This window comes from Solanum verrucosum, unplaced genomic scaffold (assembly GCF_900185275.1).
Source record: "Solanum verrucosum unplaced genomic scaffold, falcon-dt-bn FXZP01000142.1, whole genome shotgun sequence".
Classification (NCBI taxonomy): domain Eukaryota; kingdom Viridiplantae; phylum Streptophyta; class Magnoliopsida; order Solanales; family Solanaceae; genus Solanum; species Solanum verrucosum.
The window spans coordinates 994,544-1,007,868 of NW_026020259.1; the positions used below are offsets into that span (position 1 = coordinate 994,544).

The 13,325-nt window shown below is 28.8% G+C and overlaps 1 protein-coding gene across 1 annotated transcript; it reads right to left on the reverse strand.

Annotated features, from left to right (window-relative positions):
- Positions 1-9,571: 9,571 nt before the first annotated feature.
- On the reverse strand, positions 9,572-11,568 carry LOC125833393 (exocyst complex component EXO70H1-like). The gene has a single exon (XM_049512535.1). The coding sequence runs from the start codon at positions 11,566-11,568 to the stop codon at positions 9,637-9,639; it is 1,932 nt and encodes a 643-aa protein (XP_049368492.1). The 3' UTR covers positions 9,572-9,636.
- Positions 11,569-13,325: the final 1,757 nt, after the last annotated feature.

Below are 13,325 nucleotides of genomic sequence, written 5' to 3' on the forward strand. Positions count from 1 at the left end.
GTATATAATTAGTATATTTTATGATTATTCAAAAATCGTCTCAGAAAGATTTTATATTTTAAATATTAGGGATGGTTATAATTTTGAATTAATAAGTTTTATGAAATTCAAAATACTTTCAAGTTATTTTGAAGTAATTTTATCATTTTTATTAATAAATATGTATATTTTTGCAATCACTTTATTTTATAAATATTTGAAAAAATCATCACAAAAGATTTTACATTTTTAGTTAAATATTTTATTAATTTGATTTAAGTTATAGCTATAATTTCGAGTTAATTAGTTTTGTATTTGAATTAATTAGTTTATAATTAAATTCATTATTTATTTATTTTCGTTGAGATTAAGAAGTTCATTAATTAATTTATATTAACTCATCTTATTTAAATTTTAGTTGAATTCACAATTAAATTCTATTAGGCTATAATTGAAATCCATTATTTAATAACAATTCATCCCATCTTTTAAGATTAATTTTGGGCCCTTTTGTTTCACTCCAGCAGGCCCAACTTCCATTTCCAATCACAAATAAATTCCCAGCCCATTATACTCCCTCCAGCAGCCCAAAACAATTACCCCCAGCCCACTTCTTTTCCAATTCTTTTCCATTCCAGCCGACCCAACCCAATAATCCCCTCAACCCGGCCCAAATCCATTTCTCCTTCACAAAAAGAACCCAGATTTCCAGAGACATCTCCAGCAGCCCAAACAAATGACCCTGCGTCCTCTCTCTTCTTCACCAACACGTGAGTACACTGCAAAAACCCAGAAAACGTCAACTCCCACAGCTTCCTCTGCAATTGCCGCCCCTTGATCTTTTCATCCGGATTTTAGGGGGATTTTGTTTGAAATTTTTGTACAAAGAACAGTTCTTCCCATCCTTGGGAAGAAAAAATTTGAATTTGGGGGAGTCGATTGGAATTCCTATTCTACCCTTACCCTTTCCGATTTCCACCCCTCCAAGAATCGAATCCCAATTTTTCCCATCTATAAAAACCTCTTTATTTCACTGGAAGAAAAAAGGAGGAAGGAGAAAGAAAAAAAAAAAAGATTTTCACTATCTAAAAAAAATATATATATAGAGGTTTCATACATTGAAAGGACGAAAAATAAAGAGCTAATTTTCTTGTGTATCGATTCTCTGCTTGTCCGGGTTAAGCTCACAGTGGTGGAATCACTCTTCTCGTTGTCCAGGAACGCTGCTTCGGAAAAGGTAAATTAACATCGTTTTATTTAACTCATTGTTTATTTTCAATGTACTGATCAATTTGATATTATTAGTGGATTACTCTGTTTTACTTTCTGTTGAAAAATTATATTTTTTTTTATATAAAGTTTGATTCCCTTTTTTTTTAGTATGTGAATCTTCATGGGATTAGCTTTGTCTCTATTTTGGGCATTTAAAGGATTGGTATTCGTATGTTATTTGTGGTTTTCTTGTATAAAAGTTGCTATTGTGTTGAGCTTATTTGTTGTGTCTGTTATTATGCTGAAGTTTGAGTCCTTGTCTTGGTTTTTAGTCACCCATTTCATAGAATCTATTTACATACCTTCATGTGCAAAGATTTATTTATTTTTCTTTTTTTTTATTTTTGTGTCTAATCCGATCCCATTAACTTAATTATTTTTATGTTTGGAAAAGAAGATTTCTAATGTGAGCATTGTTATCTCAAATTTGCTTTCCAAAATGTTAAGTTGGAGTCATATTCCCAACTAAGGCAAAATTATTATTTCCTCACTGTTCCACTCCCCTAAACCACATTAGAGATCTTTGTTTTTGTTACTTTTTCAGTAGTATGTTTTGGTGCTTAAGTCCCCATCCATTCCTTTACACATACCTCTATGCAAGTGTTAAAGTTCGTTTGTATATATGTTGCTTGATTGAGTTGTTTTATTATTGTTTTTTTTTGTTTAAAAAGGTGATGAATTAAAGTGGGAATTTCGAATGTATTTTCAGTTGATTTGGCATCATTGTTCTACCATAACCATAGCATTAGTATGATTCTCTGTCACAAATATGTCCAACTTATGTACTAGTCTTTATCCTTGCTCAGCTAATTTCATCTCATCAAGACATTGTTTCTTTCACATGTGATTAATTTGTTTTTCTATGATTAATCTTACTATCTCATTTACACATAGTTAATCATCCACATAGTCCTTTATATATGCTAATCTTCTTCTTCTTTTATTTTCTGTTTTTTTTTATGCATGGACTCCCTTGGATCGAGTCCATTGGACTCCCCTTTGTCCCCTGCATTTCTTCGAGTCGACCCTCCTCGCTGTTCGAATTTCAGAAGCTGAAACAGACCTCAGAATGATGAAAAGTCGGCTGATATTCAGCCTGTATACATTCAGTATACGTTGTATTTCAATATACATCTATATACAGGTCAAAAAATGCAGGAATACAGGGCTAAGGTGAAATATAGGTGTTCGGAAGCAAGAGATACATAAAAAGAGCCTACGCATACGCTGATATACACTGATATACACCAGCTGTATACAAAAACGGGATTGGTTTGAAGGCAAAAAATTTCAGCGAATTTAGGCCCAAGAGAGGCCCAAATTCAATTTCTCCTACCTAACTTATTTAATTATGTGATTATTCATTTATCTACTTTTTTTTTATTTTTTTTTATTGCAACTTAATTTAATTAAATTCCCGAAAAGATGAACCATATTCTCTATGTTAGTCCTTCTTTAAAAATAATTCATTCTTATCAACTCTCATACTTGTTCAAATATTTTTTTTAAGTCAAAACTTTCACGTATCTTTAATTAGATTAAGATAATTTTTTGGTTTATCTACCAAGTTGGTTCGAATTATTATTTCTAAAAAATGACGTAAATAAATCTTAATTAATCTAGTTTTGTTAAAGTCCTAATTGACCAAGTTGTTTCAATTAAGATCCAATTTTTCAAAAAAATTAAAAAAATTATTCTTTATTTAACTATTTTTATCAATGTTAATCGAATATCGTAAAATATTATATATTTTATGTCAAATTATTTTCCTAAATATTTTTTTTAAAGATATGTTTTTTTTAAGGGTTTTCTTCATTTAAATCATTTTTTTTTTCACTCATTTCAAAATTGTTCTAAGTTGAAGTATTTTTTTTTATTCTTTTTAATTTTAATAAACTTTGAAAATGTGTTAGTCAAAATCTTTTCAATTGATTAATAATAATAAATAATAGTAAAAAATAAAAATAAAATATACTTACTTAAGTCATTTTCTTAAAAAAAAAAAAAAAAAAGGAGGTTAATCAATTAATAAGAAATGGTTTTCATGTTTTAATTTATCAAATTGGTCCAAAAATGAATTAATCTAATTTTATTAATATTCCAATGACTTGTATTTCGAGTCGAATATTTTATTTTTGGGATCCCTTTTCTCTAAATAATAAAATAATATAAAATGCATCTATTTAATTATTTTCTCAAAGTTAATCAAATATTGTAAGTTATTATTTTTTATGTTAAATCGTTATTTTCCTAAATATAGTCAAATATATTTTAGTCAAGTCGCAGGTCATCCGCATGTTAGCGGACACTTCGAATGCTTAAACCCTTCTCGAAGTGTAAATTGAACCCCGAACCCCCTTTGGTATTTTCAAATGATTTTTTCTGTTTAAATCTTTGAAAATTATAAGTTTTCTTAATTTCTTTAAAAAATTAAGTGGCGACTCTTTCTAAGTATTTTTCTTAAAATGTTTTATACTTAGAACATTTCAAAAAAAAGTAATTTTTCTAAAGATAGGACAATTACGACACAACACATTGCTTATATAGGATCATTCAAACACACCCCTTTTGATATTTTCCCCGCCTAATCAGTGGAACATTCACTGGGATAGAAGGTTGGTCCCAACCCGTCTACAAAATGGGGTTAATGTTCATTCTTGGTTAGTAGTTCCACCTCTTTGCAGGGTGATGACACAAATAGTTATGGAGCACATATGATCATTTCTATCACTATTGAATTCCAACTTTGAAGAATCTAAATATTATAAATTTCAATCATATCTGCAAATTATTCAATAGTTAATTTTATACTTTAGATAACAGGTAAAAGTATCAAATATATTCCTGAACAATTCAAAATTAGTCAGTTTTATCTTTTGTTACGTCTTTTTGCTAAAAAAATACACTTCTTTCAACCGATTGCTCCAAAAAAAAAAAAAAACTTGGTTCTACTTTAATTCTTCTTCGTTAGTTTATTGCTTTATAAGGCCTTTTCTTTCTTGTAATTTGTCTTTGAAACCGTGTTCTTCTGGATCGAATTTTTTATTATTTTATTATATGTTCTAAAGTTGTTAAAAGCATAAGAAAAAAAAGATGTGTTATATAATCACCAGAAATTAATGGATAAATTATCTTAATCTAAAACGCTGAATTTAAAGTTACTTTAATTCTACATGTAATTAACTAATAAAAAAAGAGCAAGTTGATCTCATATATGTTTGAATATTCTGAATAATAAGCAGATCATAATATATCTCACAAATAAGGATAATTAATGTGAACATGCATGCTGCATTTGAGGAATAATCACACTTTTATGCATTTGTAGACTTAGAAAAAAAATTTGTTCGAGTGTTATTTATTAAAAACACGTATAATAATAAATTCAGTGTAATTCTATCGATAAAATTGAACTAGGAGGACACAATGTATGCGAACAATGAAAAATGATAGACCTTCGATTGAATGAACAAAAAACACGTATATTTCATAAACAATTAATGAAAATGAAAGAATAATATAATTATAGTCCATCTTAAATTATTTCCTATTTTAAAAAAATAATAATTAAAAAAAATAACTATAAAACATCTATACATATATTTTGAGCACCCAAAAATGGACCATGGGTTTGAAAAACTTGCAAATGAGTAAATGAGTATTGTAGACAAGTCTATTTTTTTTATTCCCAAAAAGTGTATTATATGGACATATTCTTTCAGCGTAAAACTATAGCACCTGTTCACATTGAAATCTTTATTCTTTTAGGTCAAAGGCTTATCAAGAATTTCACGTTTATGAATTTTTTATAATAATTTTAAATTAAAATATAACGCAAATTTATATATAAATGCGTTATTGACTTCAAATGAACTCGTAGATTCGAATGATGCACACAAGATTTTATGCAAATAATTAATCACCAGTCTTTTGTCATAATATTGGCTCATAACTCATTAGTATATATAGTTAATTAGTAAGTATGAATTTAGGACCAAAGTTACTTTTAAAGCTTTACTTTCTGTTCCTAATTGACATTTAGTTTATATTACTTTCAAATCGTATCTGTCTAACGCGTGCGTATATATATACGTGTAAATATTCATTAATAAAGAGTGTTAAACTTCTATCAATATTACTGTTTTTAGTGACATTTATAAAGAGTGCAAAAATGTAATTGTTACCAATAATTGTCTCTAATGAAACATATTTGGCAATAATTAAGCTATTATCATTAATTAATTGCCGCTAAAAAATATTTTTGATATAGTGTCATATTATTTTCTTTAAAAAATATCTTTAACATATGAGAAAAATATACAACAGAACAACATTTTATTACTTATTAATTAGAATATTGATTTGGTCACATGGTCAAAACTTAAATAACATACTTTGAAGTCAAAGAAATTTATAGAATGGTTTAATTGGTGAATTAATAATATAGGTTGATATTTAATACTATAATGTTTTCAAACTAAATAAACATTTGACTAACATTTTTAATTGTATTATTCTTTTTCCCATTTTTTTTTGTGGTTTCTGAATTTCTATATTTTAATTAGATACTGAATTTATGTAGGCCTTATTTCACTAAGAATTGGTCAAGTTGATCTTCAATAAGGATAATGTGAGCCAAATAAACCGAAACAAATAAATATTTATATATTCACAAATCACAAACATATTTAAATCAAGATGCATATTCTTAATTTTATTATAAATTCAACTATACTGATTTTCTGATAAACAATTTATAATTTTCAGGATTCTTTTCCTTTATTGCTGATTTTACAGGTAATCCTTTTTAAAAATTTTCTTTTATCGAGTGAGTTATATCACTTTGATAGGAATAAAAACAAAGAAAAAAGTTGATACAACAGACAAGGCTAATTATTTGAAAATGACATTTAAAAAATTGTTCATGGATAAGGGTGTTGGAGTTTTATGGAGTACAACAATATTTCTTCAGTCTTTTATTTTATTATTTTAAAAAAAAATATATATGAAAAAGTCAATAGCAATTTGTTTTTTTTTTTTTAGACGTAAGCCGATATTTAAGAGAGAGAAAAAATTTAAATTTAGAAGTTTCAAATAATGATAGAGAATACGCAAAGGTAGAATGTTATAGAAATTTCGCTAACTTTATCATCAATTTTAATTCAACACAAAAACCAAGAATAGCAAAAATATGTTTATGCCTGTATTTTAAGTGTGCGATATATATCTTTGCAAAAGTAGAACATTATGAAAATTTTACTGACTTTATCATTAATTTTAATTTTACTACGCTCAATAAAAACCTAAAATAGCATAAATGGGTTTGTGTCCTCTTACAAAGTCATTTGACTGCAATCACACTTGGAAAAACTATATAGAAAAATCGATAAGTCGAAAATTCAGATAGTAATAAATTAATTAAGTTACTAAAATTTTCGTGGTATGCAAATACATTGCTTTATATATCATGCATCTTCTGTTGACTACCAAATTTCATTACTATGATATTATTATTATTATTATTCAATTGAATAGGACCCAAATACTGTCTCATGTAAAGTGTAAGAACAAAATTCATATGAAATGGCTTACCTCATGTCTCTTTTACTGTCTTGCTTATCAGCCACCATTCTATTTATTTTCTGATATTTTCTTAGTTGTTTCCTTTTGTTTAATTACATAATTAATATTTAATTAATTAGATTGTATTTTAAAAAATATTAATTTAGGGTGTTTGTATGAAGAAAAAATATTTGATCAAAAATATATAAAAACATTTTGTACCATTTAGGTAAATATTATGAGAGCTATATAGGGTGAAAGATTGAAAGGTAGAAAGTTTTCTAAAATATTTTGACCAACGAAACATGAAAAAATAGAAAAATGTTCTACGAGAATACATATCCCTTGGTATTTTCCTGTTTCATATCATTGAGAACTTTATAATTAAAACATTACGATAAACACATTTTTAAGTAGTTGAAACTATTTATTCTTGAGAAAATCTCGTTGCTAACCAACTTATTCCTTCATTCTATTTTTATTTATTTTTTGGTTATTTAATTTGTTCCCTTCTTCTTGTTCATTAGGACTATTATTTACCCCTTCATTGCAATTTATTTGTTCTTGACATATAAAGTACACAAACCCCAATAATTTGGATATTAATTACATCTAGTAATGGTAAATGGACGAATTAGGTAAAATTTGGGCGGGCTAAAAATGTGTTACAGTTCAATCAGCTCATTTTAATATGGATAAAATATGAATTGAATAAAATACTAGTTATACCCATTTGAAGAGTATCAATTCTCCAATTGTTCTCTCATCTCCGAGAAAATGAGTTGAAACAGTTTCATAACTCTGTTTCTACTCTATAGTTAATGCATCTGCTCTGCTCTCCATGCTTTAGTTGATTAAAATGGACCCCAAAGTAAAGAAAATCACTTAGCAAAGTACAAGTATAATGTAAAAAACAAAAAAAAATTGTAACAAAAGAGACAAGTATTATCAGAAAGCAACTTACATAAACTATTATACAATTACACCAATTTCCTTTCTTTTCAACACAGAAATATACAAAAACACTTCATACCCATATATGACATGTAGTTTATCCATAAAATATCCATATTTTAATCGGTTAAATATGGATATAAACCATATTCTCTATATTTAAAAGTTACTCTCTCAACCCATATTTAATGGGCGGGTCAGTGAAAAATGACCTAAATTGCCAACACTAATTACATCATATTTTGAAAGTTTTCCAAATTACATTAATCTCAGATTTTTTCTGGATACATTGCTCCTTTGTCCAATATATAGAAATGATACATACCTTATGTATTAGATATATAAGTTATGTATCAGATACATAACTATAAATCAGATTCCAACTGATTTAGGTTTGAAATAATTGGGGTTATGTATCAACAATAACATGTGTACCAGATATATTGTATATAAACAAAGTTGTAATGTATCAAGGTGAAGTGATGTATCCGGATGTTAAGAAAGAGAAGGAAAAAGAGGATATTTGTAATTAATTCAAATCGTGTAATTACGTCATTTTCCCTATAATTTAATGTTGTAATCTTAAACATGTTATGTGAAAAGCTAAAATTAAAGAGCTCTAAAAAAAAGGAAAACAGTGTTCTTTTTAAATGAAAATAGGACAAAACAAATTGAAACGGAGGAGTAATATTATATTCCCTCCTTTAATTTCTTTTGATCTTGTCTTTGAAACCGTGTTGATCTGATCTCCATTCCAGAAAAGTTGGTTGACTTATAAGTATCATAAGAAAAGAGATGTGTCATCTCCACAAATTAATGGATAAGTTATACCCTAGTCTTAAACTATGAAGATTTATTTAATTAGCGGTAAAATCAGAATTTTTATTTAAAAATTTAAAGTATGAACAAATAAATATACGACGAAGTTAAATGGATTCAATATCAATATATATTAAAATAATTTTAATCATATATATATAATTGAAATTTTCTTATCATAAAAAATGCAAATGAATGTCCTGCTCGATTATACTTGACTCTGCCTCTATTTATGCTATTTTAATGCTACTTGTAACTTTAGAAAAAGAGAGAAGAAAGTTGATAATAATATATATTTGAATTTTCTTAAAAAGCAGATCAATTCATTATATTGTAATATATATTTCTCTAAAGTCTTTGATAAGGATATATGATGTGAACATACAAGATGCAATTATTTGAGGGAAATCATATATAACTTCATGCATTTATAGACTTAGAAAAAATATGGTTGATCAAGTGCTACTTGTTAAAACACTAGGTCCTATATCTCATTGGACTTCTTCCTTTTTAGTGAACATGAAATGGATGTCCTAATGAAAAAAATATTAATACGGTGATTAAAAATTTTCCTTCTTTATAGCTTTATTTTACTGTCAATTGATTGGTGCACTAATAAAATTGTGATGAATTATGTATGTGATAATTACATTTTATACACCATTGAGTCATTCAAATGACATATATCAATAGGTAAATTTATTTAGATTTTGAATTTTAAATATAAAATATATTATTTATTATAATGGGCAGAAATGACTTGATAGTACAAAAAGATTACAAGTAACAGTGTAAAATTTAATTTTTAACCCAATATGGTATTGGATCCACCCGCTCTGGTTTAAGGGTGGATATTAACCTATCAAAATTATACCAAGAAGCAAAAACTTTTTTTTTTAATGAAATATTCTTATATATCATCTGTTTTAAGCACACCAAAAATCCTTTTATTCAAATGTACACTTTTTTATATGAATCATATATATCATTCATATAAATTACACATGAGATAACAAAAGAAGAATAAACAATTACTCTATTTTTTTTTCTTCACTGCAATTGTGATGGTATTGTACGTGATGGGGATGACTCAACTGACGATGAACTTCCCGATTCAATCGGTCCGAAAAATAAATCGGACAAATAATGTGCTAAATCCTCCGGAGAATATTTGATCACATGATTCGAATGTCTCTCTTTTGCTATCGTATCTCTATGTATATTGTAAAACTCTCTATAAGCTGGTAGTATTTTCCTTGCAATCGATACTTTCAAATCATCTCGGAGCTTACTATTTGGTACGACGTAGAGAGATTGCTTCCGATGAGCTTGCTCGAATGATGAATTGAATCTCTTGAATATCTCTTTCACTTGTTGTGGAGAGATCGAGGCTTTTGGATCTCGCGGGAGAGATTGGATGACGTGGCTCCATCCTAGCTGTTCATAATTGGAGGCAAACTTTTTGATTTTTCCCTCTTGTTTTGATATCCAATTTTCACCTAGCAAGTACTTGAGATTCGATGAACGGACTTTTACGACGATGTACCGGAGATTGTTGGCTAAGAAGAGGTACGCGAGGGAAACGTCTTTGTAGTGCTTTGCTTTGCCGTCGAGTTTGCAGAGAAGAATGAGAATCAACCAAGCAAATCGGAGTGAGATTACCGGTGCTGGAGACTCATCGGAATCAGCCATACCGAAATATGATTCAGGCAATGAACTTTTAGCCGGAGGAGGAGACTCGCCGAGGATGTCAGAGAGTACGTAGCTGTAATCGGCAAGTAGAATGATGTAATTCATTGCGTCAATGGTGAGAGGATGGATTCCACCGCCGGCAACCGTCGTCTTTGACGATTCCTTTTGAAGAGCAGTTTCAAATTCAGCCAAAGCCATCCTTATAGACTCGCCAAGCTTAACGAGAGACGTCATAGCTTGAGATCGGATAGCAGATTCTGAATCGAAGGAAAATGTAGTTTCAATCTCCGTCCAGTGTTCGACGATTGAAGTGTACATATCGAGCATACGGAACACTTTTTCCGGCGACTTCTTACTGTTTTTCGCCACAATTTCCGGGAAGCTAAACAGAATCATAGCTCCATCTTTTGAAATTTCAGTAAAACACGATTCTCTAATTGCATCACTGGAAGCAAAAACGTGATCGCAGAGAATCCTCTCACCGTCGAACAATGTTTTCATAGCTACATTCACTGCATTAAGCCAATCATTAATCTTCAGATCCATAACTTCCCAATCCATTTTATGAACTTGCGAAGAACTCAATTTCTCAACACCGAGTCTATAAATCCCTTCATCGATAATCGATTTACGTATAACTTTGTAAATCTGCAAGCACTCTTTCGTATATCCAGAAGAAATCATACACTCTGCAATCAATCTCAAATCCGCCATTACAACATTAGAAATATCCTCAACTTCAGAAATAGATTCACCAGCAATTGCAACACGATTATCAATATCATCATCCTCAATGTTGAACTCAGAGGTACTCGATCGAGTACTTATCGAAGTACGTGAAGACACAGTGGATATAGATTCTGGATCCAAAAGTGCTCTGTTAATTGATAGAATCTGATAAAACTCCTTCTGCAGTCGTTTCATCGCGATTTGCATCAATGATTGAGCACGAACAAGCTTATCGGATCTGGAATTCTCACTAGCATGAAAATGCATCGCCTTATGTAAATTATTCACATATTTGATGAAATCCTTAGCTTCTTTTCGATTCTCATAGAACAGAGAAGTCACCTTAGCGAAGGTAGTAGTATCAGGATCCCATTTCGTGATCATCTGCTCAGCCATCTCGATCGTCCGATCAATCACTGCTTCAGAAAAACTCGGCCTGGATGGCGAAAAGGCAAAACGGGAAGGAGAAGAGAATGGTGAAGTAGATGGAGAATTCATATCACTTGCTGAACTGTGTTTTGGAGAAAACCAATTCAGAGTTTTCATTCCTTTTCTTGGCATGATTTTGTCTTATGTTTTGAGAAATAATTGATAAATTTTGTTATCGCGATAGCGAAATAATCAAAAAAATTTGAATATATAGTTTTTGGATGAATAAATGAAGAGTAAAGTAATATGATTGATGTTTTTTTGATGGGTTTTGATGGGTGTTAAATGGGGTATTTATAGAGCTCGCAAAATTGTATTGGACTTTTAGGAGTCAATAATAGATGCAAAATTGAGTATTCAAAAGGTGTTTACTACTATTATTCACACGTTCCTTCAATAACAAGAAGTTTTGAATTATTCCAATTTTACACTATGGTTTTTATGTTGCTTAAGAAACCAAAAGTGTGTAACAATGTTCGATTTGACACCTAGACCATGGTATATAAATCTACCCCAATGATTTTTTTTATTATTACTTCCTCTGTCTCGATATATATAATATTGTTTGACTTGACATAAAGTTTCAGAAAGAAATAATCTTTCGAAAATTGTGGTCTAAAATACTTATTTCATTAGGGTAAAATGAAAAATAATAAGTATAAATTAGGTCCAAATTATTGCCAATTATAAAAAAGATGATTTTTTTTTTAATTGATTAAAAAGAAAAGTGTGTCAGCAGACAAAAACAATATAGTATATTTGACTTTCTAAAGAGTGTCATATCTTTATTATTATTAGAGGCAAGTATTGAAAAAACACATGAACTTAGCATGAATAGTTAGTTACTTAGTTTCTTCCCCGAATTATTGACAACCTTAAAATTACTCTTCTACTTAACTAATTGAACTTAAAGACACCCTCGGTCTGCCATATGACATAGCAAGTGATCCCAAATTGTTATAGGAGTGTGAAACTCTTAATAAAAACTGAGAGAAATGTTGAAAACACCCCTAAACTTGACGAGAATTTAGGAATGTATTTCACCAATGTGGCAAGATTAGGGGTATATTTAAATTCAGATGGTCAAGTAATTTAGTATTTTAAAAGTTGTCATAAAACTAATAGTTTGCACTAAATTTAAAAATGTTTTCAATATTTAACTTCTCCCTTATGTAATTATTATGTTTAAATTCTTCCATAAATAGGACCTAACACAAAATATATGTGTCATGGAAAGTGAAAGCACAACTAAACTTCATATGAAATTGCTTAACTCATTACTTAATTAGCGCACCCTTCTAGTTATTTCCTAAAATTTTCTCAATTGTTTCCTTTTGTTACATAATTATTATATTTAATTGGTCATTAAGGGTGCTTAATTAGGTTAGTGATGGAAGTGGTGATCTCATCATTAATATATATTCTCAATTATTGACTATTAATTAGCTTATTTTGTTATATAGACACAATAGTTATACCTTATTACTCCATAGTTCAAACATATCATTTTCAAGAATTCATCAGACCAAATAAAATACTTCACAATTAAACTAACTACTATTTCCTTTGTTTCAAAGTAGTTGTCAATTACGTTTCATTTTTTGAGAATTAATTTGACTAAACTTTTATAGTTAAAAATTTGATAAGATTTATTCAATAGTTTAAAATTAAAATTTAGATATTCTAAAACTATATAAAAAGTATAATACATTGCAATTTTTTTCAAATGAAAAAAAAATATCGTAAAGTATTATTCAATAATTGTGATAAATAAAAATGGGAGTACTAATATACTATCATTTTCTTGAGTCATATTAGGTTGGAGTCGTAATCATTTAACTAAGCATTACTTGTACATCATTCTACTAAAATCATTTTAATCCCTCCGT